Here is a 25,032-nt window from a genome sequence, read left to right on the forward strand (position 1 = left end):
GCAGTTAATACCAGACACTTGCGTCCTCTGGGAGCCTGGGGCACGGATCCGCCCCACGGAGGGCAGGTCCCCAGTTAACACCAAGGCCCCTAGAGGAGCTTCCCTGTTGTAAAACATCTACACTTCAGGTTCTTTGCTGGGGAGCTGGACACAACCTGGGGAAGACGTGAGACACCTTTCCCCCATGTGTCCACCCTCTCTGCCAGTTTGTCCTCGCACCCTTCCTCTGCAATAACTCTCAGCTGTGAGCCAGGTGCAAAGATGCACTTGGAGACCAAGGCAGGAGGATTGCAAGTTCAAAGCCAACTGAAGGCACAGCTCAGAATGTGAGGCCTGGGCTCCCATCTCTACACAGTAAGACAAAAAAGTTTTTCACAGAATGCATTCAGGGTATCACAGGTGTCCATGAAGGCTAGGGACCTAGAGGGCTCCCAAGGTAATGGTGAAGACACCAGCCCGACTGGACATTACCTACAGGGGCCAGAGGCAGAGAGGGCCTGTGTGAGCGTCATCCTCCTGGCCGGGCTGGTGGACAGGAGTTAAGGCAGGACAAATTCGTCACCCTGATTTCTCTGAGATGCTGTGGCCCACAGTCTTTAGTGTCTTGACACCAACCATCAAGGATATCTCTGGTGCAGGAGGCGTTCCAGCTGATATTCCTTAATTAATTTACTATCTTATATCTTTTTTATAGGCCCCAATAAAAAAGTAATGACATCATTGAACTCTGGAATTGGGGTAAAGTAAGACCTTTGACAGCTTAAAGTTCTAGAAGCCGCCCACTGTGGAAGGAAGTGGGCTCCCCTGGCCCAGTCTGAGCCAGCTCTGTGCTTGTGGGAGTAGGGGGTGTTGCTGGGGGAGACAGCAGCCAGCAGAACCGGCCCTCTCGCAGGGAGCAGAGCTTACCGGATGGATGTCTAAAAACAAGGAATGCTCCCTCGGGTCAGGGTTCAGACCGAGCACAGCTTCCGACAGCACAGGGTCTGCATTGTAGAAGTGAGGATGGGACAGGAACAGAGGCGCACCTGGAGGAGAGGAGAGAGAGGAGTCAGAAGGCAGGAGCTCCACACTGGCCTGGCTGGGCACCACGGGTGCAGGAACAAGGAAACAGACCTATACAGTCTGTGGGGGCATTAACAAGATGTGAGCGCTGGTGCCTGGGTACGGAGAATCGTTCCTTCACTGTGTAAAGAAGCTGGGCACGGGACACTGGAAGGGTGGTTGGAGCCAGCGTGGCTGATTCCAGTGGCGGGGGTGGTCGGAGGAGGGGAGAGCAGCTGCTACCGGGCAAGGGAAAGGCATTCCGGGTAGGAGTGTGGCAGAGGTGAGAGCACAGAGGCAGAGATTCAAGCCCCTGTGCTGGAGGTGCACAAGGGAGTCATGGGAGACGAGGCTGGAAAGGAAAACCAAGGTTGTGTGAGTTTGAGAATGGAAGGGGAGTTTGAATCTCCGCAGGCACTGTAGCTCACGGGTGCACATGAGTGGGTCTCTGCCATCCACACGAGGGGACAGGACAGTACTGCCAAGAGATTCCCTCCCAGGACCCCAAGGCAGGACCTTGCCACCAAAAAGCAAAGTGGCCTAAGATAGCAACCTCAGCGAAAGGGCCTGATGGGTGAGTTACAAGCCTCCCTCAGGAGACCACAAGAGGCCCCAGGGCAACAGGTCCATTGAAGGTGGCTGCACTGTGTTTTTTTTTTTTTTTTTTTTTTTACCAGGAACTCTAAAACTAGAAAAGGAAAACCTTGGGGCTGGAGAGGTGGCTCAGCAGTCAAGGGGACCTGGGCAGTTCAGATGGCCCAGAACCTCCTGTAACTGTAGCTGCTTGCGATCTGAGGCCTCTGGTGTCAGCAGAAACCTGTGCTTATGTGCACAAACAAACATGGAGAACACATACCACATAATGAAAAATCATACCACATTAAAAAAAAAAAAAAAGTCCCAAAGCCACACAGGAAAGCATACTCCTTTAACTGGGAGCCAGAGGCAGGTGGGTCTCTGAACCTCAAACTGCACTCTACCTGCTGAAGCCTCTGCTTCTTCAGAGTTGGTGCTTACCTGTAGCCTGTGGCCTCAGGTTCAAATTCGGGTTGAAAATGAAAGCCAGGATGTTTTCGGTGTGGGACATTGATCTTTGTGCCATCCCTTGCCCTTTTGGGTTCCCAAACATCCTTCATTCTCTGGTCCCTGTGATTCTCCCTTGGGGACATCCTGAGCCACGCACGACACAACACAGTTTACTAACCCGGCTGTCACGGCCATCTTAAAATGCAGGTGTCCAACCCGAGGGCGCTGCACCTGTGCCACCGTGACAGACAAATGCCCTAGCCAGGAGGAGAGTGTGGGCAGAGAGGCAGCAGAGAGCAAGGGTCACTGAGAATCCAGGTGAATCCTAGAGCCTTCGACACTCCAGAGAGATATCTGGTCCTGGCAGAAAGACAGGTTGGTGACCCCCAGGGCGGCCTTCAATCCCTCGTGAAAACACGATGCCAGGGTTAAAACAGAACAGAGCAGATATGCCTGCTTAATCCCAGAAGCCTAATGTCACATCCACGGACCCTCCAAAGTCACCCTGGATTTGCCTTCATTTTGGAAAACCCTGTCCATCCTCCCATCCAAGCTGTGAATGGAGACACCAGCAAACACCAGAACCCCATTTCTATAGGAGGGACACCAAGAATCTGGGGAAAATGAAAGCTGCCACTTAAGCAGACCTGGAAGACACAGATTCTAACAGTGTCATGGCTTGTAACACAGGCCTGCTGCGTATGGCACGGCCATGTGGCTCTCTAACAGCAGGTGTGTTTCATCATCATCATCATCTTTTTTTTTTTAAATATAAATTACAAACAGAGAGGCACACCCAGGCAATAAGCATAATTAATTTATAGCTTTATGACCCATGTATCCAGACTTAACTGCTCCGGATTACCCCAGCTGTGATTAAGGGGCACTTCAGGAAAGCTCCAAGGTGCTCCCACAACAGGAAGATAAGATGCGGGGAGTCCTGAGTCCAAGAAATTCTTGTGACCGAGGAAGGGAAACCTATGTGCATTCTTTCTCTTCAGATAAAATGCCATAGAAGTGCGGACTCCGGTGCACCCGGGCAGCACGTGCGAGACTGTTCTAGAACCACCCTTGATACAGTAAAATGCCAAGAGAGAGTTCCATTAGCCAGGAAGGGGTAAGGCAGGCAGAGCTATGCCCACCATGGAACACCACCCAACAAATCACAGGTCAAACTCAATCACCACCCCATCTAGCAGATGGACTATATCCATGTGACAAGGAGTGGCATCGGGGAATGTAAGGGAAGAACACACATCACGACTCCATCTACACAAAGAAGAGTGCCAGGCAGAGAGCTGCAAGGCCAAACGTCAGTCCAGTGGGCAGGAGAAGCAGGAAAATGCTGGGTCCTGCAAGGTCTGCCTCTTTTGTGGGGTTGTTGGCGGCTACAGGGCTGTGTTCCCTAGCTTCTGAGTCCTTCTTCCTCTTTCTTGTTCTTGCCTCATTAGAGCAAGCTTTGGGGGTCATGGAAAATGGCTCAGTCAGGAAAGTGCCTCCTGTGCGAGCATGAGGACCCAAGCTCAAGTCTCCAGGACTCACATAGAAAACCAGATGTGGCCAGGCACAGTGGCACACACCTGCAATCCCAGCACTCTGGGAGGCAGAGGCAGGTGGATCTCTGTGAGTTGGAGGCCAGCCTGATCTACAAAGAGAGTCCAGGACAGCCAAGGACACACAGAGAAACTCTATGGAAAAACCACCTCAGCACTGGGAGGCAGAGACAGGTGGATCCCAGGAGCTTGCAAGGTCCAGGATTAATGACAGAATCTGTCTCAAGAAAGAAATAAATAGAGAGTGACTGAGCTAAAGCAGAGAGTGATTAAGGCAGACACCCACTTCTGGCCTCCATGTATGCCATAAGCCTGCACACAGCTCCTGTGCACACGCACGATTATACTCCCCCACCCCCGTCCCCCCAAAAAAAGGAACAAGCTACAGACACAAGCACACTTAGATTCTTGGCACAGCTGATATTCTGTCTCGGTCAGCAGAGCTCTACGGGATATGGGCCTGTCGCTGTTCCTGCAGCCCTGTGTGTCAGCCTCAGGGACTAGATTGCAGCTGGACCGACAGGAGCAAGCTGTGGGTTGTTCGCTGCGGCAAGGAGTAACCGCTCAGCCACTCACGGAGGGGAAGGCAGAACTGGGGTTGTGGATGGCACTTCCTGCCCACAGGTAAGGCCTAGACACCATGCCCATGAAGGGCTCTGCCTTAGACGCTCAAAACCAACAAGTTCCCAGTTAGGCCAGGCACCTGCCACCTGCTACCGATGACCCAGGGCCCTGTACAGCGGGGGGACCTGGCAGGCTCCTGGAAAATCCCAGACTTTGATCTGTCATCTCTTGGCTTCTCTTCCTCCTACCCTTGTGGCAGTAGCCCCAGAGCCCACTTCGCCAGCTACAAAATAGCGTTTCACCCAAACAGGTCCTGAAAGTCACACCTAGCCAGAGAGAAGCCACCAGACCTGGGCCACCACCAAGCTTCAAGCCTTCTAGATTCTAGTACAGAAATCCCTCTGTCTCTGCATATTTCAACACTCTGTGAACAGCTGCTAAGGTCATGCATCTTAGGAGATGGGACTAGGGGCCATGGCCACTGGGTTTGCAGTCTAGGAAGGAGATGGGCAGGGAAGGATTAAATAACATGTACGTTAAATAACATGGACAAGCAAATAGGAAGGCACAAAGAGAATGTAACAGAGGATGGCTGGAGGGCCAGAGGGGATGGGAGACCAGAAAGGGCCTCTGAGAGGATTTGAACACAGGAGACTTGTAATTTCAATTTGACTTACGTCTGGTGCAATATGAGCTGGCAAGCGACGGAGGGGACCACGGTGGCAGACTGGGGGAGAAGCTGAATAGGAAGGAGAAAGGCTGCGTGGGAGGTACCCAGAGCTGCCTGAGCCTGAATGCAGGTGAGGGGTGAGGGGTGTGGCATGAAGCTGACACCCAAGTATCCAAATTGAGCAACAGAGGTGGGGCATGGCAGGGTCTTGCACAGGATTAGAACTCAGAGCAAATGCCTGGGGACACAGCCAGCACCGAGATTCACACTCAACTCGGCTGAAGACAGTTTTACACAACTGGAGAGTTGCCAGTTCAAATGAAGGGTAGATTCTGCCAAGCCCTTGTTCCCCAGCAGGTGAATGGCCCCAGGGGACATTCCCACCCGCCCACCATAGGGGTCAAAGGAGTTACAGCCACAGCCACCAGGCTCCAGACCAGGTGTCATTCAGATTCTTTGGTCTCACAGTGGCCCCCATCCAATCAGTCTCTGGAGTCCTGAAAACTGTAAGAGTTGGACAGAGGAGGCGATCATAGAATGAAGTTTTTTTTTTTGTTTTTTTGTTTGGTTGTTTTTTGGGGGATGACTGGTGTTGGGGTATGCGTCTACCATCCTGGGACTCACAAGGCAGAAGCAGGGAGAATACAAGTGAGAAGCTAACTTGGGCCACGCAGCCCTACCCAAACCAATCTCAACCTGGATGTTAGGTTGAAAGAAAGGAAGGGATGACGAGCCAGGGAAAAGCAGGAAAGGGACGAGGGCGGGCTCCTCTCCATGGCCAAGAATCAGTGCCCACTGTCGGAATCTTAACCTGAGGGCAGGACCCTTCAGACTCCGGAGCACCATGGCCTGTGGATAACGCGTGCTGGTGGGATGTTTATCGGGATGGCGTTATCTTTTCCTCTTACCTTTAGCTCCCTATCTGTAGCACTGAGATGATCAGGAGTGCAGAGACCAGAGATTAATGGGAGAGCAAGCTGGCAGCAGATAAAATCCTGGTACCACCCTGTCACCTCAGCCTAGAGGCGGGGAGCGTGGCCAAGACACTCACCAAATCTGCAGGAGCTGACATTCTGAATGCCGGACTCGCGGCACGGGCAGAAGCCTTCATTGGGTGGGTAGACGGTCCCATTGGCAAACAAAGTTTTGGGGGCCGTGAAGCGGTAAGTGGGAATGCCTTCAAACACCCTTGAATCCTGGTAGATGAGCTTCATGGACCTGCAGGGGGGAGGCAGGATGAGGGCTGTTCCCTGAGGACAGAGGCTGGGGCAGCCCTGCAGAGGAAACCACAGGAACAGCTGTGACACTAGCCACCTGTTGCTGGGAAAACGTCAGTGGTCCCTCAATGCTCTGCCTGCTCCCTCGGCTCCCCAACCAGCCAAAGCATCCCTGCAACTAGGCAAATTTAAAACCAGAACCCAGACCAGCCTGGCAGGCCCTAGGCCAGTCCCCAACAGACCATCAAAAGACACAAATCATATTTGCCTTATGATTCATAACAAAATTACACTTATGAAATAGCAATGAAAATAATTTTATGGTTGGGGATCACCACCACTTGAGGAGCTGTATTAAAGGGTTGCAGCATTAGGGAGGTTGAGAACTGCCCTAGGTCCTGGGTTAGACCCCCGTCCAACATTGGTATAAACCAAGTGTGGTGATGAAAGCTGAGCAATCAGGAGGAGGAGGCAGGAGGACCAGGAGGTCCAGGTCATTCTTGGCTACACAGCAAGTTCAAGGCCAGCCTGAATGATATAAGACCCTGTTTAAAACAAAACAAAACATTTGGGGTAGAGTTGCACCTGTACTGTTGACCTGGTATAGTTTCTCATTGTTCCCCAGACAATAAAGAAAGCCAGCATTTGCACAGCATCCTGCTGTGATAGGTGTGGTCAGTCATCTGGGATAATTAGAAATTTACAGAGCTCTCGTTCCCTTACAATGAAATGCCGTGCTCTCTCAATAGAAACTCGAGAACTGAGGACTATGGAAACCAGGGCTTTGGGCAATGGCTTCCTGTGGCTCGCGGTGGCCCTGCTGTGAAGCTGCAGTGAGATGCCATCCATGGCTCCTCTCAAACTTCCTGTCTCGTTGCGCCCACCCAGGGCCTTGTACATGCTCTTCAAGCATGTCCCTTTCTGTCCCAGGCACTCTGTAACCCACCTCTCCCCCAGCCTGGAATGTACACATCAAACTTCAGCTCTCCAGGTGCCCCTCACCGACCCTAACTCCTCTCTGTCCATTTGCCCCACTGTCTGATCTCAAATGCACTTCTGATGGAACACGGCATGGGTGACCCACACTGTAAGTTTTAATTGTCAATTTGGCATATCTAGAATCTCCTGTGAAGAGACTCTCAGTGGGGGACTGTCTAGAGCAGAGTGGCCTGTGAAATGGTCTTGATTCTCTCAATAGATATGGAAAGGCCCAATGCATTGTGGGCAGCACCATTCCCTAGGTTTTAGTCATGGAGTGTATAAGAATGGAGACAGTCCTCTGAGCCCTAGGCATGAGTGCATTCAATTTGACTCTCTGTTCTTGTGAGTGAGCTGACCAACTGCCTGCTCTGATCTCCACCCTGACCCATAAGGATGGACCATAATCTGAAATTATAGGCTTGGTTTGTTTTTTATTTTTTGCACCAGTGTCATCTTATCCGATCTTATCAGGTCAATGTTAAATTCCCTGACTTTGATCCTTGTGACTGTGTAAGAAGAGGGCTTTGTTTTTGGAGAACACCCGTAAAGGACTGAAGGAAAGGGGGACCTGGCCTGCAGCCTGCTTTCACAGAATTCTGCCAGGCTTAATGGATTTCCATGTCTAGGGATTCTCCAGCCTCCACCTCACCAGGGCTGGGTTGCTAGGCATAACGCTGTGTGGGTTCCGGGGGCCTGAACTTAGGTCCTCTTGCTAGAACAGTCTGTACTTTACTGACTGAGCCAACTCCCCCGCCCTGAGCCCTGTCACTAGTCTGTGTCACTGACAGTGGCCACCAGTTTGGCTGGGCTAAAGATGTTTTCTCTAAGTCTGAAGTTCTGTTTAGGAATGGGGCATGACTCAGTGTCCGACCACTTACCTAGTGTGTATGAGGCCCTGGGTTCCATTACCAGCACACACACACACACACACACACACACACACACACACACACACACACTCACACACACACAAATGAATAAACGGGTTGGAGAGGTGGCTTGGTCTGTGGTTAAGAGCACTTACTGCTCTTCTAGAAGACTTAAGTTCTGTCCCCAGCACCCGCATCAGGCAGCTCACAATCACCTGTAACAGGAGCTCCAGGTGATCTGATGTCCTCTTGTAGCCTTCACAAGCACCTGCACTCTTGTGCATGGACCCACACAGACGCCAATTAAAAATTAGTAATAAAATGTGAGGAATGACAGAGTTCTGCTTTTGAAAGTCCCCAGTGGGACACAGCTACCAAAGCACACAGACTTTGCCCATCCGTCATGTCTGTGTTCACACCTGGCACGTTGCATCGTCGTCTGTGTTAGCTTAGAGAGGCAGAGGGATCAAAGGTCAGCCCAGTGAGTTCCCAGGCTAAGGTCATCTCCAGCGTGGCCAGAATGGAACATGGGCTAGAGTACCACTTGGGAATGGGTCACTGAAGACCCTGGGATGGTGTCAGGACCCTGGATGGTGGAGCCCAAGCTACCAGACCCCAGCATACCTCTGAGGCAGGGGAATTGGAGATTGGTAGATTGAAAGGGAAATGCACCTGGCAGTCAAAGATCCAGGTTCTAGACCCCAGACCTCCAGCCTCCCTTCACAGCTCACCCAAGACCTTAACCCTTCTCTACCGTCACGTCTCACCACCACCACCACCACCACGACTGAGCTTCCAGCCACCACCGCCTGCAACTTCTCTGGGCTCTGCCTCAGCCTGTGGTGCCCACAAACAAGCCAAGGTAGTCAGGCTACATGCTTGAACTCTTGGACACCAGCTGGGGGCGCTGTTTGGGGAGATTGTAGACCCTTCAAGGTGCAAATGCTCTAGAACTGAAATCCAAAATAATCCTTCCTCCCCCAAGTCACCTGTAAGGTATTTTGTCATGGTGATAAGAAAAACGACTGAGCCACAGTACACAGAGGGGCAGACACTTTGGGTGCACACCCCAGGAGCTAGACCCTGAATCACCTCTGAAGCAGATTCTCCCACTCAGGAGGCGGGGAGTCCCCCAGACAAGGGTTACCTGCAGGCGTCTGGGCTGAAGAATTCCAGCGAGGATTGGGGTGTCATGAATGGTGCCCACATCTGCCCAGAAGTCCCGTTGATCATGTTGCACTGCTCTGAATGCCAATAGCTGACCTGTGGGAGGACAGGATAAGGTGTAGCCTTGAGGGACAGCCCAGGCCTGTACTCAATAACGCCCCAGTGCATCCATCATACCCAACCCTGTGAGCAGGCTGTGAAGACACAGCATCTGGCCTGGCTTCCTGCTCTCCACAGTTAAGCCGCCTGTACAATGGGTCCATTACCCACATCTTCCTGTTCCCTCCCCCAGGAGAAGCCAACAAGAAAAGCTGGGAAATGCCAAGGGAGCTATTAAAGTGACAGTAGGAGCAGCTGAAGGCCTGGAAACTGAAGCCATCAGAGTACTTGCCTCTAGCCAGGGAGACTAGGACTGAAAACCAATACCCAAGCCAGCCATGGCCTAAATTCCAGCACTAGGGAGGCACAGGCAGGTGGGTCTCTTGCGATCTTGAGGCTAGCTTGGTCTACATAGTGAGTTCCAGGCTAGCCAGGGCTACACAGTGAGACCGTGTCTCAAAAACAAAAATAAATAAATAAATAAATAAATAAATAAATAAATAAACCATGCCCTTTCCACTGACCTCTGCAGGGAGTGGTTAGGGGCTGGTTAGGGACCTGGTTAGGGCTGGTGAGGTGGCACAGTAGTTAAGGACACTGGCTGCTCTTCCACAGGACTCGGCTTCACTTTCCAGCACCAACAAGGCAGCTCACAACCCTCCGTAACTCCAGTTCCAAGGGATCCAACACCCTCTCACAGACATACATGCAGGCAAAACACCAGTGCACATGAAATAAAAATAAAAGTAAAAGAAAGAAGAGCTGACCAGAACCCACTAAAAATGGCTGCTGCCTGGGTGTGGCAGCACACACCTATGATCTAAACATTTGGGAGGTAATTGACACAGGAGGGTTGAAAGTTTAAAGCCTGCCTGAGATACATAATCAGACCTTATTTCAAAATAAAAATTTAAGAAGAAAAAGGGTAGAGACAGTGAGGTGGCTCAGTAGGTAGGGCTTGCCTAGAATCCCCCAGTGAAGGCTGGGGGCGTGACTCAGCTGTAGTGCCCCTGCCTAGAATGCCCCAGTGAAGGGCAGAAGTGTGGTTCAGTGGTAGTGCCCTTGTTGAGGATGCACCGGCCTGGGCTCCATCTTCAGTACCAACCAAACCAAACCAAACTGCAGTATACATAAAGATGTCCTAAGAAGAAGAGACAGCAGGAAAATAGCACATGATAGGATCTCTGTGTTCAAAGAAGGAAGGAAAACACATTTCTCTGGGTACACAGAGGCACTGGGTGGGTAAATAGCCAGGAAGCTGCTGGGGGTTTCCGGGTGGGCCTGGCAAGGTGCTGGGCCTCCATTGTCTTATCTTTATGGGAATGTCTTCCTGTCTGCCTTGTAAACGAACATTCAGGAATGGAAGAATGAAGAGTTCCCAGCAGAAGCACTCCAGGGACAGTTCTGGGGCCCGTGAAGTCCTCCGGTGACCCCGACGCCCTCTCCAAAGCACTTGCCATCTTCCCAGGCTTGTCCCAGTCTAGTGCCTGCTGCAGATGGGGACAATCTCCCCTCCTGCTCACCTTGCTGAGCCCGTTCCATTTGTCCACCAAGTGAATCTTGCTGAAGTCCTGGACGCCCGTGAACACAGTGAAGAGCCCAGAATTGGAGTTGTTCATCTGCAGACAGGCAGGGAACAGTGCCCTTAGCCCTGGGCTGGAGGCATGAGACCAGGCGCCCCCGTCACTGCTGCACTGACTGACTCCATGGTGGGTCTAGAACCCAGGGCCCTGCACATCCTGGGCAAGTGCTCATACACTGAGCCCCACCCCAGCCGTCTTTTTCACTTCACATTTTGAGGCAGGGTCTCACTAAGTTGTCCAGGCTGGTTTTGAACTTGCCATCCTCCTGCCTCATACTCCCATGCCTACTCCATCAGGCCCTGCAGCTAATTAAGAAAAAAAGCATTTAGGTGGGGTGCAGTGGCACACACCCTAAATCACAGCTGTCAGTAGACTGATGTCTGTGAGTTTAAGGCCAGCCTGGTCTATGTATCGAATTCCAGGAGAGCCAGGACTACATAGAGAACCCCCTCCCGGCAAAGGATCAAAGCTTTTTTGTTTGTTTGGTTTCGTTTTTGGTTTTTTTTCAAGACAGGGTTGGGTTTCTCTGGGTAGACTGAGCTGTCCTGGACTGACTGGCTCAAACTCAGAGATCTGCCTGCTTCTGCTTCCCCGAGTAAGGGATTGAATGTTAGTTCAGGTACTGAAGGTCAAGATTGAGGACAAGCACTGATGGGACATCTGAGGTCTGAGTCTCTAGGCTCAAGTCCTGGGATGGAGTTCAGCAAAGCCTCCAACTTTCTAAGCTAAACCCCAGTCACACCCCCGACTTGAACTGGATCAGGCTGCACCCGAATGCAATCCTGGTGTCTCCCGCTGTATGAGTTGGTAATTTCCCAATTTTGCTTAAGCTGGTTTGAGTTCCGTGACACCCAGCTCTCTGTGTGGAAGGAGCACACTCACCTGGGCAAACAGGCCGAACTTGCCCTTTAAGGGGAACATATCTGGAAAGTATTTGTTCAAAAAATTCACGAGGGGATCATCATAGCCCCACAGGACCTCAGCAACCGTGCGGTTCATAAAGGCACGCTGGCCCATGGTGGCCAGCCCCAAGGTCATCATCAGCTTCAGGCTTGCAGGCTTGTCCTCCACCATCATTGCCCCCACCTGGAGAGCGAAGGCCTGGGATTAGGATGGTGGACAAGGTGGACAACCTCCCCCGCCTTCAACCTCAGGCCAAGAGCTCGGGACCTCAGGGTGGACCCTTCCCAGATTCATGTTGCCAGGGCAACACCCAAGGGGCTCAGAGTAAGGGAACTTCACAGGGAGTCAGAGGCAGCCACGGAGCTCGGGCCTGGCATGCAGAAGCCGTCCTGTGGCCTGAAAGGAACCAGTGAACCACGGGGAGATGCTCTGTAGAGCTTTGATGCAGAGAAGGAGGTCCCCACGCTGTCCTTCATGCTGAGTAGGGGCAGGGCTACTGGAGAAGGGAGCCAGGAAAGACCTGGGTGCCCTGTTTATAATGAGGATGAGAACCTCACCCTGTCAGTAACATGAGCCCAGAAACACAGCATACTGAGAAAGTCTCCCCAGCCCCCTCCTCCTCCATGTGTTTAACCACAAGGCCTCGATGTGTAGTCCAGGCTGACTTGTCCAGCATCTTCCCGCCTCAGCCTCTTCACATTGATCCCACCCCACTTCTCACGTCTCCTCCTCATCTCAACACCCAGAGCCCAGAACACCTACTCCCTGCCACCAGGGCCAAAGTGCCCCGATGCAGCTGAGTTTATAGTTCTCGTGTGTGTTTTTTCCTCTGTCTGGAGCGTCTGGACTCTGAGTTGTTCCCGAAGGCTGCTCAACCCGAAGCAACTGTCGGGCACCAGAGCAATGCGTGGCTGGTGTTTCCAGGTTATGTCCAGTAAACATGTGATGCTCCTCCCCCTTACCACTCATAGATCTCCTTCATTATTAGGAACCAACACTGCATTTTTATTATGTTTATTGAGGGGTGCCATAGCACATGGCTAGAGGTCAAAGGACAACTTGTGGGAGTCATGCGGGTCCTGGAGGTTCAACTCAGATCATCTGTCTTAGTGACAGGCACCTTTGACCTACTTTGCCCATCCTGCTGGCCCTGCTGTTGTTTATTAATATAAAAAAGGAGTTAGTTATGTGCCAGACGTGGTGACACATGCCTTTAGTCCCAGCACTAGGGAGGCAGAGGCATGAGGATCTCTCTGAGTTCAAGGCCAGCCTGTTCTTCACAGAGAGTTGAAGGACAACCAGGGCTGCATGGTGACTCTGTCTCAAAATGATGATGATAAATAAAGTAATAAATAAAAATAAAAACAAATTCCCCCCAGCCCCTGTGGTCTCTGGAAGCCCCTGCGGTCTCTGGAGAAGCCTCTGAAAATGGGTGTGAGGGATTGGAGGCCGGGGGCCTGAGGGGCAAAGCCAGCCAGCACCTCTCTCTGTCGCCTGTGTGAAAGCTGGTGTTTTTGGCAATTTTCTCGGCCTGAGGGTGGGGGTAGGGAATCAAAAGACTCTTCCAAAAAGGTATGAAAAATCACACAAAGTTCATATTCTCAATCTTTCAAGTTAGTTTCACTGGGAATGGCCATGCTTACCCAGTGACATCATGCCTCCGCTGTCCCCACCCCCCACCTGCACCATGCTCGTCTTCAAACTTCAGCCAGAACTGTGGTATCTGACCACAGGATCTGGCTTGTTAACACTGGCCCAATTTGTGTCTGACACTTTGCCCTTGAGGAGGGTCCTCCTGGTCTCTTGGCATAAATGCCCTGCCTTGGCCCGACTCTTGCTTCCTCCCCTGAACAGCTGGGACTGCTTTGTGTTGAGTGGGTCCCAGCATGCACCGAGGCATTGACTCAGCAACTCTGAGTGTGCTCAATAAATGCCTGATCTTCCTGACTCCCACCTGCCCAGATGGAGGGACCCTGCCGTGCTGGCCCCCAGTGGCACTGGCATTCAGGCTTCGTCAGGGACCACGGTGGAGGTCCCAGAGTCTCAGAAGGGTACTAATGTCAGGAGAAGGATGGGGTGGTCACTATGGAGATGGTGGGGCCGAGGTGGCCCTTGCTCACTGACTCCTTGGAGGCTAAGAGGGGAGGAAGCAGGACGAGCATGGGGTCGACACAGCCACAGCCTCACCAGGACCAGGATGTTAGGCAGTACGATGTAGTCACTCTCTGAGCCCCGGGACTTGTCTGGCTGGAAATGGAGGCTGCGGTGTTCCACGAAGGACACGGTATCATTGTCATTAAAGGTGATGTTGACCTTTTGTCTATACTCCCTGTAAAGAGACGTTGAGTTGGTTGGGTCTGGGAGGCCAGATGGGTGTTCCCATCAGCTCCGAGCATAGCCTGGGAGCCAGGGATCCCGGAGTGTTGGTGCACTGATACCCAACCAAGCAAGGTGGCTGCCTCTTGTGTATATACCCCACTGTCTGCCCATGGCAAGACACTGCTACCACCAGCCGGCCCTTCTCTGCTCACCCTCACCAGCCACTAGGCTCTCTGAGCCCCTGTGGAAAGAACCCCAAATCCCCACCTCTCCCTTCCATTTGACAACCAGCCCCCAGCAACAAGCAGATATCTACACAGCCAGAGTTTACTGAGAGCTTATTGCATGCCAGACACTGAGCTTAGAGACACAAACTAACCATCTCATCTGGTCCCTGAGCCCACCCACAGAGGATGCTACTATCCCCATCTCACAGATGGGGAAACAGGCCATACGGAAGTAAAGCTCCCCGTCCAAGAGGGCCAGGCAGCACTCTCAGAGCCATAGTTTCAGCTATGAGAACCCAGGATTAGGACCTGTGGCACTGAATGAGCCTCTCTATCTCTGGAGCCTCAATTCTTCCATCTGTAGGATAGGACTATAATAACCCCCCCCCCATCAGCAGGTGGCTGTACCCACAGGAAACCTAGGTGAGAGTTGCTGGCAGAAAAGCCACAGACCCTGCACCTCTCAGCCCCAGGGGACTTATACCATGAGCTGGCTTCCTCACAGTTCCCCAATGCCCCTGCCTCAGGACTATTGCATTGCTCAGCCCACTATCCCAGGCCCACAGTCCTTCTCCCATCCCTGAAGTCACAAGTCTCCTTCTCATACAGGCCCACACAGGCCATGTCAACTAAGACACGAGGCCCCTCCATTCTCTCTGCCCCCTCCCTGCTTGCAACTCACTTCTCAGGTGGCGCTTTCACTGATTTCGCTTCTGCATTTTTGTCTGACCTTTCTGACTCAAGAGCAGCCGTTCTGTGCATTTTGTGCCCTCTTGGATCCTCTGTACCCCACCCCCGCGCGACACACACACATGTACATGAGCAGCCAGCCCACCACAACCCCACCCCACCCTGCCAGGCCTCACCTGTAGACATAGGGTCCACGCTCCCGCACTACCGGCTTCTCACCCTGTAGGACCTCTCTGGGGTTGACCACCTCAAAGAAGCGGATGGACAAGTAGAAGGGAACAGGGATCTCCTTCCACATCCCGAACGACAGGCTGCTGGGGTCTATGCGGACATTCTGCGGGCAGACACAGGGAGGAGTGAGAGGACGGGCTTCCCCACTTTATGGCACTGCAACAGCTCCTTGGGACTGGCCCGTGCCAGGGACCTCAGATGCTCATCAGGAAAGATGGCTGATTTTTGGAAGAGGTGTGCCCTTGGCAAAGAAGGAGTATCCTTGTTGGAGGAGGCGTGGCCTTGTTGGAGGAGGTGTATCGCTAAGGGTGGGCTTTGAGGTTTGAAGATTCTACTCAGAGTCTCTCTCTCTCTCTCTCCCTCTCTCCCTCTCTCTCTCTCTCTCTCTCTCTCTCTCTCCACCTTACATGCTGCCATGCTCCCTGCCATGGGGATAATGGACTAAGCTCTGAAACTGTGAACACACCCCCAGTTAAATGCTTTCTTTTCTAAGAGTTGTCTTGGTCATGACATCTCTTCACAGCAAAACAGAACACTGGCTAAGACATGTTGATCACGGGAGGCACACCACGGGCTGGAGCCTTGCACAAGTGGCTGTGACTCAGTGGCATTTCTACGTCCATTCATTCATTCAGTCACTCATCCAGTAATCCATTCATTCACTCATTCATTCACCCAGTAAGCCATTCATTCATTCATTCCCTCAGTCATTCATCCATCCATCCATTCACTTTCATTCACTGATCAATTCACTTTTTTATTTGTTTATTGCATCATCCCTTTATTCATCCATTTGTTCTTTGATTCACTCATCAATTCATCCGGTCACTCGTTCATTCACCCAGCATGCTGTGAGCAGCTACTTCTGGCACGTGAGGTTCCAGGAGTGGCAGACACGAGTGGGAAGTAGAGAGACTGTCTGTCTCCAGCCTTGTGGGTGCTTTTACCAAATCAGGGAGGCACAGGCTCCATGCATCCAGGGGGAGCCAGAGCGCAGGGAGAGGGATGAGGACTGGATTCTTAGCTGTGAGGGACAGAAAAACAGCAAGCAGGGCATGGGGCATGGCTCAGCGCTTGCCTAGCATGCAGGTAACCCTGGGTCCCCCATCTCAGCACTTGGGACGCTGAAGTAGAAAGATGGTAACGTGAGGTCAGCCGAGAATACATGGTGAATGAGACTCTGACTCAAAACAGAACCACCAATTTTCTCAGAGGCTAGAAGGAAGAGGTGGGGCCATTCCCTGACCTCTGCTTTGCCACAGAGCTAAGAGCCACCACCCCCAGCTCATCAGAGACAGCAATGTCCAAAAGCCAGGTTTCAGGCAGCTTATGTCACCGTAGACTGCCTTTGAACTAGGCCTGCCAGGACAAGGACAACCATCCCACTGTCCCCAAAGAGCTAGAAACAACAGACAGGGGCCCCAGAGGAGGTGGCAGGCCAGAGCTGGAAGGTCAGGACCAGCCCCACGTCAGGATGGACTCCAAGCAGGCAGACACCCTGGCTCACACCCTCTTAGGCCTAGCTTGCCTTTCTTAGCCAGGGTTTGCTCTTGAATACTACAACGCCAGAGTCACTGAAGCCAAGGCTGGATATAGCCTGTCCTCCCTAGGACTCAAGGAAAGTAAATCCTCTGCTGAGCATGAATCCCCACCTAGCAGAGGCCTCATCACACCTTCCTAAAGCTGTGGCTGCTGGTCACCCATGGCCTGAACATCTGGCACAGAGAAGCACTTCAGGCCCCTGGCAGCAGCAGGCCGAGGATCCCTGGGTGCCCCATGCCAGTACAGGCTTTGGCCCCTGTACTGCACTTGCCATTCTTAGCCAACACCATAGCCCTGGAGACGCAGTGACAGGCAGTGACTGTCCCAGTCACTTTACCCTGGTGGTGTCCATCTCACGGGCCACTGGAAGGTTTAAATGAGAACTGGCAAGGAATAGGAGTTGTCAAGGAAGAGTGACTGGATCAGGCAGGGCCCTGGCATCACACTGTCATCTGGTGATCACAAACAATGCAGGCGACTAGCATTGTTCTTGGTTACCCCAGAACTTGATGGTAAGACCCCGTTGCTGGGGATACAGGACTTGGAGAAATAAACCTAGTGTTGACCCAAAAGCTTCCACCCTGCTGTTCAGCTTTCACAGTGCAGGAAGGCACTCTGCAGACTGCTGGGGCAGAAAATTCCATCAATAGCATCACCCAGCCGTGACCCCGGCAGCTTACCAGCCCAGGAAGAGATGCCCACGGATGCATTAGTGGCATGAATACTATGGGGATAACCAACCACTTTCTGGATGGATTTAAGACCTTCTCCATAGGACAAGAAATATACCTGGTACTACAAATCTGGTCATGAACCAATGGCTGAGAGCCGATAGACTCCAGGGGTGACTGTGCTACTATTTTGACAAATGGAAATAATGTAAAACTGCCCCCTACCTACCTATGTGTATATGGGCCACAGTAATTGCATTGAGTGGGTTATTAAAAGAAAAAGAATTTAAAAAAAAAAAAAGCACTGAACATGGTAGCACCTGCCTTTACTCCCAATACTCAGGAAGCAGAGGCAGGAGGATGTCTGTGAGTAAATTTAGAGGTGACCTGTACAGAGATCTATGAGGAGTAGCAAGTATATACTATTGAAATACATTGTATGAATGCTGTGATTCTCAAAGAATAAATAAACAGTAAATACTACATTTCAAATAAGAGAAAATGTAGACAGGTGCTGAAGACGTAGCTCGGCAGGAAAGAGCTTGCCTGGCATGCGCAAGGACCTAGGTCCCATCCCTATCACCACAACAGGCAGCTGAGGCAGAACGTTGGTAGACTTGCCAGCCTGGCTGCACAGCCTGCCTCACAATAGCAAGAGAACAAAACAAAGACAAAACAGCCTGTGCCAGGAAAAGGTCCCAGGAGGGAGTTCCAGCTAAGGCTGGCCAGCTGCGAGAGCGTGCCGGGCTCCGTGTCCACCCATGACAGCGGTGTTTGTAAAAGGCACCTCTAGGAAACATCTGGAGAGATGCTGGGAGATTACCAACCTGCCTTTGGCAACACGGGGCAAGTCCCACGGGTGCTCGTGACTTCATGTGTGTGACCCGGTGGATTAAATCAGTTCCCTGCCCAGAGCTGAACAAAGCGGGAACAGTGGCCTGTGGCTGTCACCCCAGCCCTCCAGAAGCAGAGGCAGGAGGATCAGGAGTTCAAGGTCATCCTCAGCTAAGGGTTCAAGGCTAGCCTGGGCTATGGAAAACCCTGTCTCAAAAAGAAAAAGGGAAGGGAAGGATGCAATGTAGCTCTACTGGGACAGAAAAGGCAGAAGCAAAAGACACAGGCTGTGTGATGCCCACTGTGGGAAGCTCCAGAACAGAGAAAGCTGGCATTTCTCAACAAAGGTTTTTATTGTTTTAATCATTGCAGTTACTTGTTTTGTGTATATGGGTCTGTGTGAGTGGGTTTGCACATGCCAGGGCACATGTGTGGAGGTCAGAGGGCAATTTGCAGGAGGTGCTTTTCTCCTTCTGTGGGCCCCAGGAACTGAACTCAGGCCATCAGGCTTGGCAGCAGAAGCCTTCACCCACTGAGCCACTTTGCTGGCCCCTAAATTGGATACCCAAACTGAAATTCGCCCATGACTTTAACTGTCAAATAGGATCTAATTTCTCAGAAATGGTGCCCAAATAGGAAGCCCAAGCAAAAATAAGTGAGGGTGTAGGTGAGGTAGCCGTGTGAACTCCTGAAGTAGACCAAATCTGGGCAATACCCCGGGGCTCTGTGGAGCCCCTCTCTGGCACCAGCAGCCAGAACACCAGCAACCAAAGCTGCCTGCCACCCAGAGTGATCTCCCAGCACAAAATGACCTCCTCCACCCCAACTACAGTGTTTCTGCCTCAGTATCCTACCCTGTTCCTCCTGAGTGGTTTTTGGATTCTTTTTATGTAATGAAGTCTCATGTAGCCCAGGCTAGCCTTGAACCTTCTATGTAGCTGAGGATGACCTTGGACTCCTGCTCTTCCTGCCGCCACCTCTCCAATGCCTGGATTACAGGGATCCGGGGATATCATTGCACCTTACAGTGTTTAAGACTTGTGTTAACTGGTTTGTTTGTCATTTGTGGGGGACGGCTGGAGAGGTGACTGTGGGTTAAGTCCCTCGCCCCCTATCAGTGCCTCACAAAGCTGTAACTCCAGCTTCCAGGAGACCCAACACTCTCTTCTAGTGTCTGCCCACACTTGCTCCCCCACCCCATTCCTTTAACCTCTGTGCCATTTCTCTGACAATCCCCCCCACACACCGTGTTTTAAATACCAGTCACCCACACACAAGGGTGTCACAACACATATCAGGAAGATCACACCCCACTGCCTGAAAAGTCTGCCCCAGAGGAATTTCCAAGATGCAAGGGGCCAGCAGAGCTGTGGAGACCAGTGCCCACAGGCCCTCATCTAAAACAGACTGGCTCCTTTCCCCACCCGGAGGGCTCTCGGGATAGCTGGCAAGGCAGGCTCCCCAAAGATCCTATTGGCTCTTTTGAACACAGAGGACTAGCCAGAATCTCACTCAAAATCATGGGGTGTTGGGCGGTGCCCTCTCAGGGCATGGGCTGTTGTGGGAGACTGAAGCACGAAGAGCCTTGAGCCCTGTCGATCAGGGTGGGGAGGCGTGACACCTGTGGTGGTGTGGCCTTCCCGTATCTGAGGCTTGGTGCCCTCATCTTTCAGATTTGGGCTGGCAAGATGACTAGGTGAAGGTGCTTATTCCCAAGCCTGAGGACTGGAGTTGGGGGTCCCTGGGACCCACATGTCAGAAGGAAAGAACCGACTCCAACAAATTGCCCCCTCTCCCTGGCATGTGACCTGGCATCTCTATGCCCACCCCATCCCCACCAGAGTGGTTTTTGTTTTTTTAATTTAAAAGTTATAAATTTTGCCACATTAACGTTGAGCTGTGCGCCCTTTTCCGTTTGGCCGCAGTGGCATCTCTAGCGGGCACAGTGCCCTCCCACTGTCCAACAGCCCAGCCTGGCAGCCTTGCCCTTGCCTTGCAGGCTCGCACACTCACTCAGGGGCTCGCACTGGCCATTCCTTTTGCCTTTGCTGTGTTTGTGGAGGACGCCTTGTCGGCAAGCCCTCCTGGGACCCCTGCCTGTGCTCAGGAAGGCCCACACAGCCCACCCTGAGCCTCGAGATCCCTCGCCCGCTCTTGTTTTTTCCTCAGCGCTCCTTGTTTCCCTGATTGCGTTAATGAGCTCATCCTGTGCATTGTGCTCCATGACTCCTTGCCAGGCTGTAAACCCCACCAACGATGCTCACCCCTGCATCCTCGAACTCTGGCCAGCACCAGGTACCTGGCAGCACCTCAGAGGACTTTGAGGAAGGAGTCCAAGCCAATTCTGGAACACCATGGTCCACCAGTGAGGGAAATGAACCCCCAGAGGGCCCGGCATCCTGTGGGCACCTTTGACATAGTGTGAGCTTGAGACAGTTTTGAAGGCTGGGGAGATGGCTCAGCCAGAAAGTGCTTGCGGGCTGGAGAGATGGTTCAGTGGTTAAGAGCACTAACTGCTCTTCCAGAGGACCCGGGTTCAATTCCCAGCACGCACGTGGTGGTTCACAACCATCTGTAACTCCAGTTCCGGGGACCAGACACCATCTTCTGGCCTCTGCAGTCACCATGTATGCATATGGTGCCCAGACATGCATGCAGGTAAAACACCTGTAAGTGTAAAATAAAATAAATGCTTAAAAAAAAAAAAAAAAAAAAAAAGGTGACTTGGACTTGACTCTACACACATCTATGCACACATGTAACACATATAATGGCATTTGGGGATGCCAGAAAAGAATCCCAGTCCTCACGCTGTGCCACTAAGCTCTCGCCCAAAAGAATATTTCTGAGCCAGCCCAGGGCTTGGGCCCTTGGGGTCCAGGTTTGGTCAACCACCTTGGGATGTGTGACGAGCTAAAATGGCCCACTTCATCGTCAGCAATTTGTCCGTTTTTTCAATTAAGTGATTCTCAAAAGTTAAAGAATAGAAACTTTCAGATTCCACAAGCTCGGTCCTCTTCCAGCTGGTCCCCACAGACTGAAAAGACCCTTGACTTCCATACAGGAGGTTTGCAGCAGGCCTCCTCCCTGGACTGATGGCTGGCCAGAGAACATGAGCATGATCCTGAGGGCTGGGGACCCAGACAGACGTGGAGGGACAGTGGGGAGTCCCAATGACCAGAGCTCTCATGTGGGGAGCCGTGGCAAGCAGCAGCCCCCTGGGCCAGCTGAAGTCAGAGCATCCCTGAGCTCCAGTGGTGACCCTCCCAGCCTCCTACAGCCTCTTGATTTCCATCCCTGCCTTTTCTGTCTTCAAGGACATTCTCTGGCTCACCAGATCATCACCTTCAAAAGGACCACGAAGACCATCTTCTCATGCTTAGGGCCATGGTTGGAGGCTTGGTCTCCAACACAAAGCCTTAGCCACATGGGACCCTCAGTAGGCATGTTCACTCGGAAAGGGCTATGGGGTGCAGACTTTCTTTAGCTTCTGGTGGTGTCATGCCCCCCCCCCCCGTTATGTCTGTGCTCAGAGCTGCTCCTAGCAATTCACAGGCAGCAGCATAAAGTGGCCTCATGGGAGGCAGATGATGCCAGCATCAAACCTGGAGCAGAGGAGAACCCCGACATGGCGAACACAGAGCAGATGCTTATACCAGTCGGGACCATGGGCGGCTGTCATTGGGAGGCTTGTGAGGTCAGCTTTTGCTCTGGGGTCTATTACTGTTTAACAAGCTTCTGTTGAGCAGTGATTCTGTCAGATTCTGACAGAAACTTCAGTTCCCAAGTGTCAGGAGCCAGGTGTTAACATCATAGCACTTGTGTGATGTATGCACAGGGGCCTGGCTCTGTCAGTACATTCATACATACATACATACATACATACATACATACATACATGACAGAAGCAACTTAAAGAAGGAACCCACAGATCAAAGGTGCCATTCTTCATGCTGGAAAGGGAATGGGGCAGAAGCTAGAGGCAACCTGCCAGGTTGTGTCCATAGTCAGGAAGTAGAAAGGGGTGAGTGAATGTTGGCACCCAGCTCACTTTCTTCTTTTATCTGGCCCAGCACTTGGGGTCCATCCTTCACAGACACATCTAGAGATTTGACTCCAAGTGATTCTAGACCACGCCAAGTGGCCGTCTGCTTCCTCAGGCCCCCCTTCCACTCCCACTCTCAACAATCGTCAGATACAACCTAGGTTAGTCTCAAATGCCTCGTTTCTGGCTCCTTTTGCAAAACTAGGTGGTGTACCGCCTAACATGCACCCCAGCACGGGTGCAGCCCACAGACAGGCATCCTCCCCTCCAGCCCTAACCCCACAGCTCACGTGCTGGCTATGCCCATTGACACTCCCACTAAGCCCGGACCCAGAGCAGCACAGGCTGAGAATGCTCATCCATCCATCCATCCATCCATCCATCCATCCACCCATCCATCCATCCATCCATCCATTTGTTCACGAATCCATCCACTCATTTCCATTCACTCCAACCTGCCCACACACCTCCAAGGCCCCAAACTGGTACTTAGCACTATGAGGCAGAGTTAACCAAACTGGATTCTGCCCTCGGGAAATGGTTCTGAGCAGGGAAGAGAGCTCCTAATCTGTATGACTCAGGGACATGAGAGGAAGCACTCATAGCATCCGACGCCTTTGCTGGCCTGCGGTGGCGGCATGGGCACTCTTAGAGAGAGCACCGAAGAGCAGCGTCGTTGGGAAACAGCCATTAAGGCAGAATACTGAAGCCTGCCACTCACTTCCACCCATCTGCAATCTGTCGCTCAGCAAAAGACTTAGCGATGCTCCCAGAGGCTTCCACTGATCAGGGACCAGTTGGCTCAGGACACGTCCCAGCAACAAGAAGCAACCAGCTATGACTTGTATGCATCTCATCAGCCTCAGGCTGAGCTGCAACGAAGCCACTGCAGAGCTACGGCAGGCTCCCACTCTGAAAGTACAGTGACAAGTCAATGCACAACCCAGCTCAATTTAGAACAAGCCAAGCCAAGTGGCAGGAAGCTAACCGAGGGCTGGGTGTGGTAACTCACATCTGTAATCCCTGCGCTGAGGAGGCTAAGGCCAAAGGATTGCTGTGACTTTCAAACCAGCCAGAGCCATGGCAAGAGCCCGTTCCCCCCGCCCCACCCCCCACGCACCAAGAAAGAAAAACACTGGTTACCAAGACAGGTGGGCATGGTGGTGCATGCTTTTAATCCCAGCACTTGGGAGGCAGAAGCAGGTGGATATCTGTGAGTTCGAGGCCAGCCTGGTCTACAAAGTGAGTCCAGGACAGCCAGGGCTCTGTTACACAGAGAAACCCTGTCTTGAAAAACCAAAAAGAAATGCCCCAAGGGATTCTGGGAGCTCCTGTTTCTTGATCCTGGTGCCAAAATGTCAGGCTAATGACAATGGCTATCATTCAGCAAGGGCCAAGCCAAGTGGTGAATGGGCATCTTTTCTTGTAGTTTTCCTGACAGGTTATGTAACGTAGGCTAGCTTGGCCCCTCAGTGTGTGGCCCGGGCTGGCCTCACACCCACGATCTTCCTATCTCTGCTTCCCGACAGCCATGCACCATTTGACACAGCAGACTGTGTTGTTGCCCACCCAAGACCTCTTTGCCTCCTAGCCCACTAGAAACACTTGTGGCTCACCTGTGAGGTACAGAACCCATCCTCTCAGGGACAGTGGCCCTGACTCTAGACTGGGTGAGAAGACTGTGGAAGACTCAGAGAGAATTCTTTCAGTAGCAGCTATGTGTGAGTTCTCCATTGAGCCAGAGCCATGCAAGGCCATATGAGGCCATGGGGTTGGGGTAGACTAGGGTCCCCATCCTCGGCTCTCTCCAGCCTGGTCTCCAGTCCTTAGGGTCCCTTCCAGTGGCAATTCCTGTAGTGGCTTGGGGCACAAGACTGTCCAGGGAAGACACCCATTCACAAACAGCTCTGTGGGGCGATGCCATAAGGGCCTCCAGCGCTACTGGCTGAGGTTCAAGAATGCAGACTGAGGCCAGCCAAACCTCGGAGGAGGGGGCCGTGGTTGCGGCATCAGCTACAGTCTCAGGGCCACATTCTAGGAAAATGGGGTTTTCTAAGACATTCATCAAGCTGGAACACAGCCGCATGGCCACTGTGTCCTCCACCTACAAGCCAGGGTAAGGAGGCCTGTGGCCCATGTCCCCTCAGAGGAAACCAGCCATAGCTGGCATATTGAAGTCTCCAGACCTTGCCTTTTTTGTTTTGTTTTTGTTTTTGAGACAGGGTTTCTTTGTATAGCCCCAGTTGTTCTGGAACTCACTCTGTTAACCAGGCTGGCCTCGAACTCAGAGATCTGCCTGGGATTAAAGGTGAGGCCATTTTAAAGCATCCATTCTCATGGTGTTACGTATACCCCATGGCTTTGGGCAACTGTCCCCACCAATGGCCATAGACCAACTCCCATCTTCCTTCTGAAACCCTGTCCCCATTCAACACACTGACCAACCCCTCCCCGTCAGCACCCCATTCCTCCGGCCTCACCACCTGGGTACTTAGGGGTTCCTGTGAACAAAATTGTGCTGCAACCATCCTGCCTTCTCTCAGAATCTGCCTTCAGGGTTCACCCGTGCTATGGCATGAGGGAGAACTCTCGCCTCTGCAGTATCTAGCCCAGCACTTGGAAAAAGCTGATACAGGAGGATCATGAGTCTGAAGCCAGCCTGGGATCTATATAATGAGACAGAAAGAAAAAAAGAAAAAGGAACGAAGGAAGGAAGGAAGGAAGGAAGGGAGGGAGGGAGGGAGGGAGGGAGGAAGAAAGAAAGAAAGAAAGAAAGAAAGAAAGAAAGAAAGAAAGAAAG

At 52.1% G+C, this 25,032-nt stretch overlaps 1 protein-coding gene across 2 annotated transcripts in view; it reads right to left on the reverse strand.

Annotated features, from left to right (window-relative positions):
• Positions 1–25,032, reverse strand: part of Scarb1 (scavenger receptor class B member 1) — a 60,771-nt gene that overhangs the window by 10,376 nt on the left and 25,363 nt on the right. For both annotated transcript variants that reach the window (XM_055606142.1, XM_055606141.1), the window contains exons 2-8: positions 15,086–15,243; positions 13,861–14,002; positions 11,653–11,856; positions 10,711–10,806; positions 9,069–9,184; positions 5,906–6,072; positions 907–1,025 (exon numbers count right to left, since the gene is read on the reverse strand). In XM_055606142.1, the coding sequence (XP_055462117.1) occupies positions 907–1,025; positions 5,906–6,072; positions 9,069–9,184; positions 10,711–10,806; positions 11,653–11,856; positions 13,861–14,002; positions 15,086–15,243 (1,002 nt within the window). The remainder of the gene's footprint in view (positions 1–906; positions 1,026–5,905; positions 6,073–9,068; positions 9,185–10,710; positions 10,807–11,652; positions 11,857–13,860; positions 14,003–15,085; positions 15,244–25,032) is intronic.

Source organism: Psammomys obesus, unplaced genomic scaffold, assembly GCF_907164565.1.
Source record: "Psammomys obesus unplaced genomic scaffold, mPsaObe1.curated_primary_1811, whole genome shotgun sequence".
Taxonomy (NCBI): domain Eukaryota; kingdom Metazoa; phylum Chordata; class Mammalia; order Rodentia; family Muridae; genus Psammomys; species Psammomys obesus.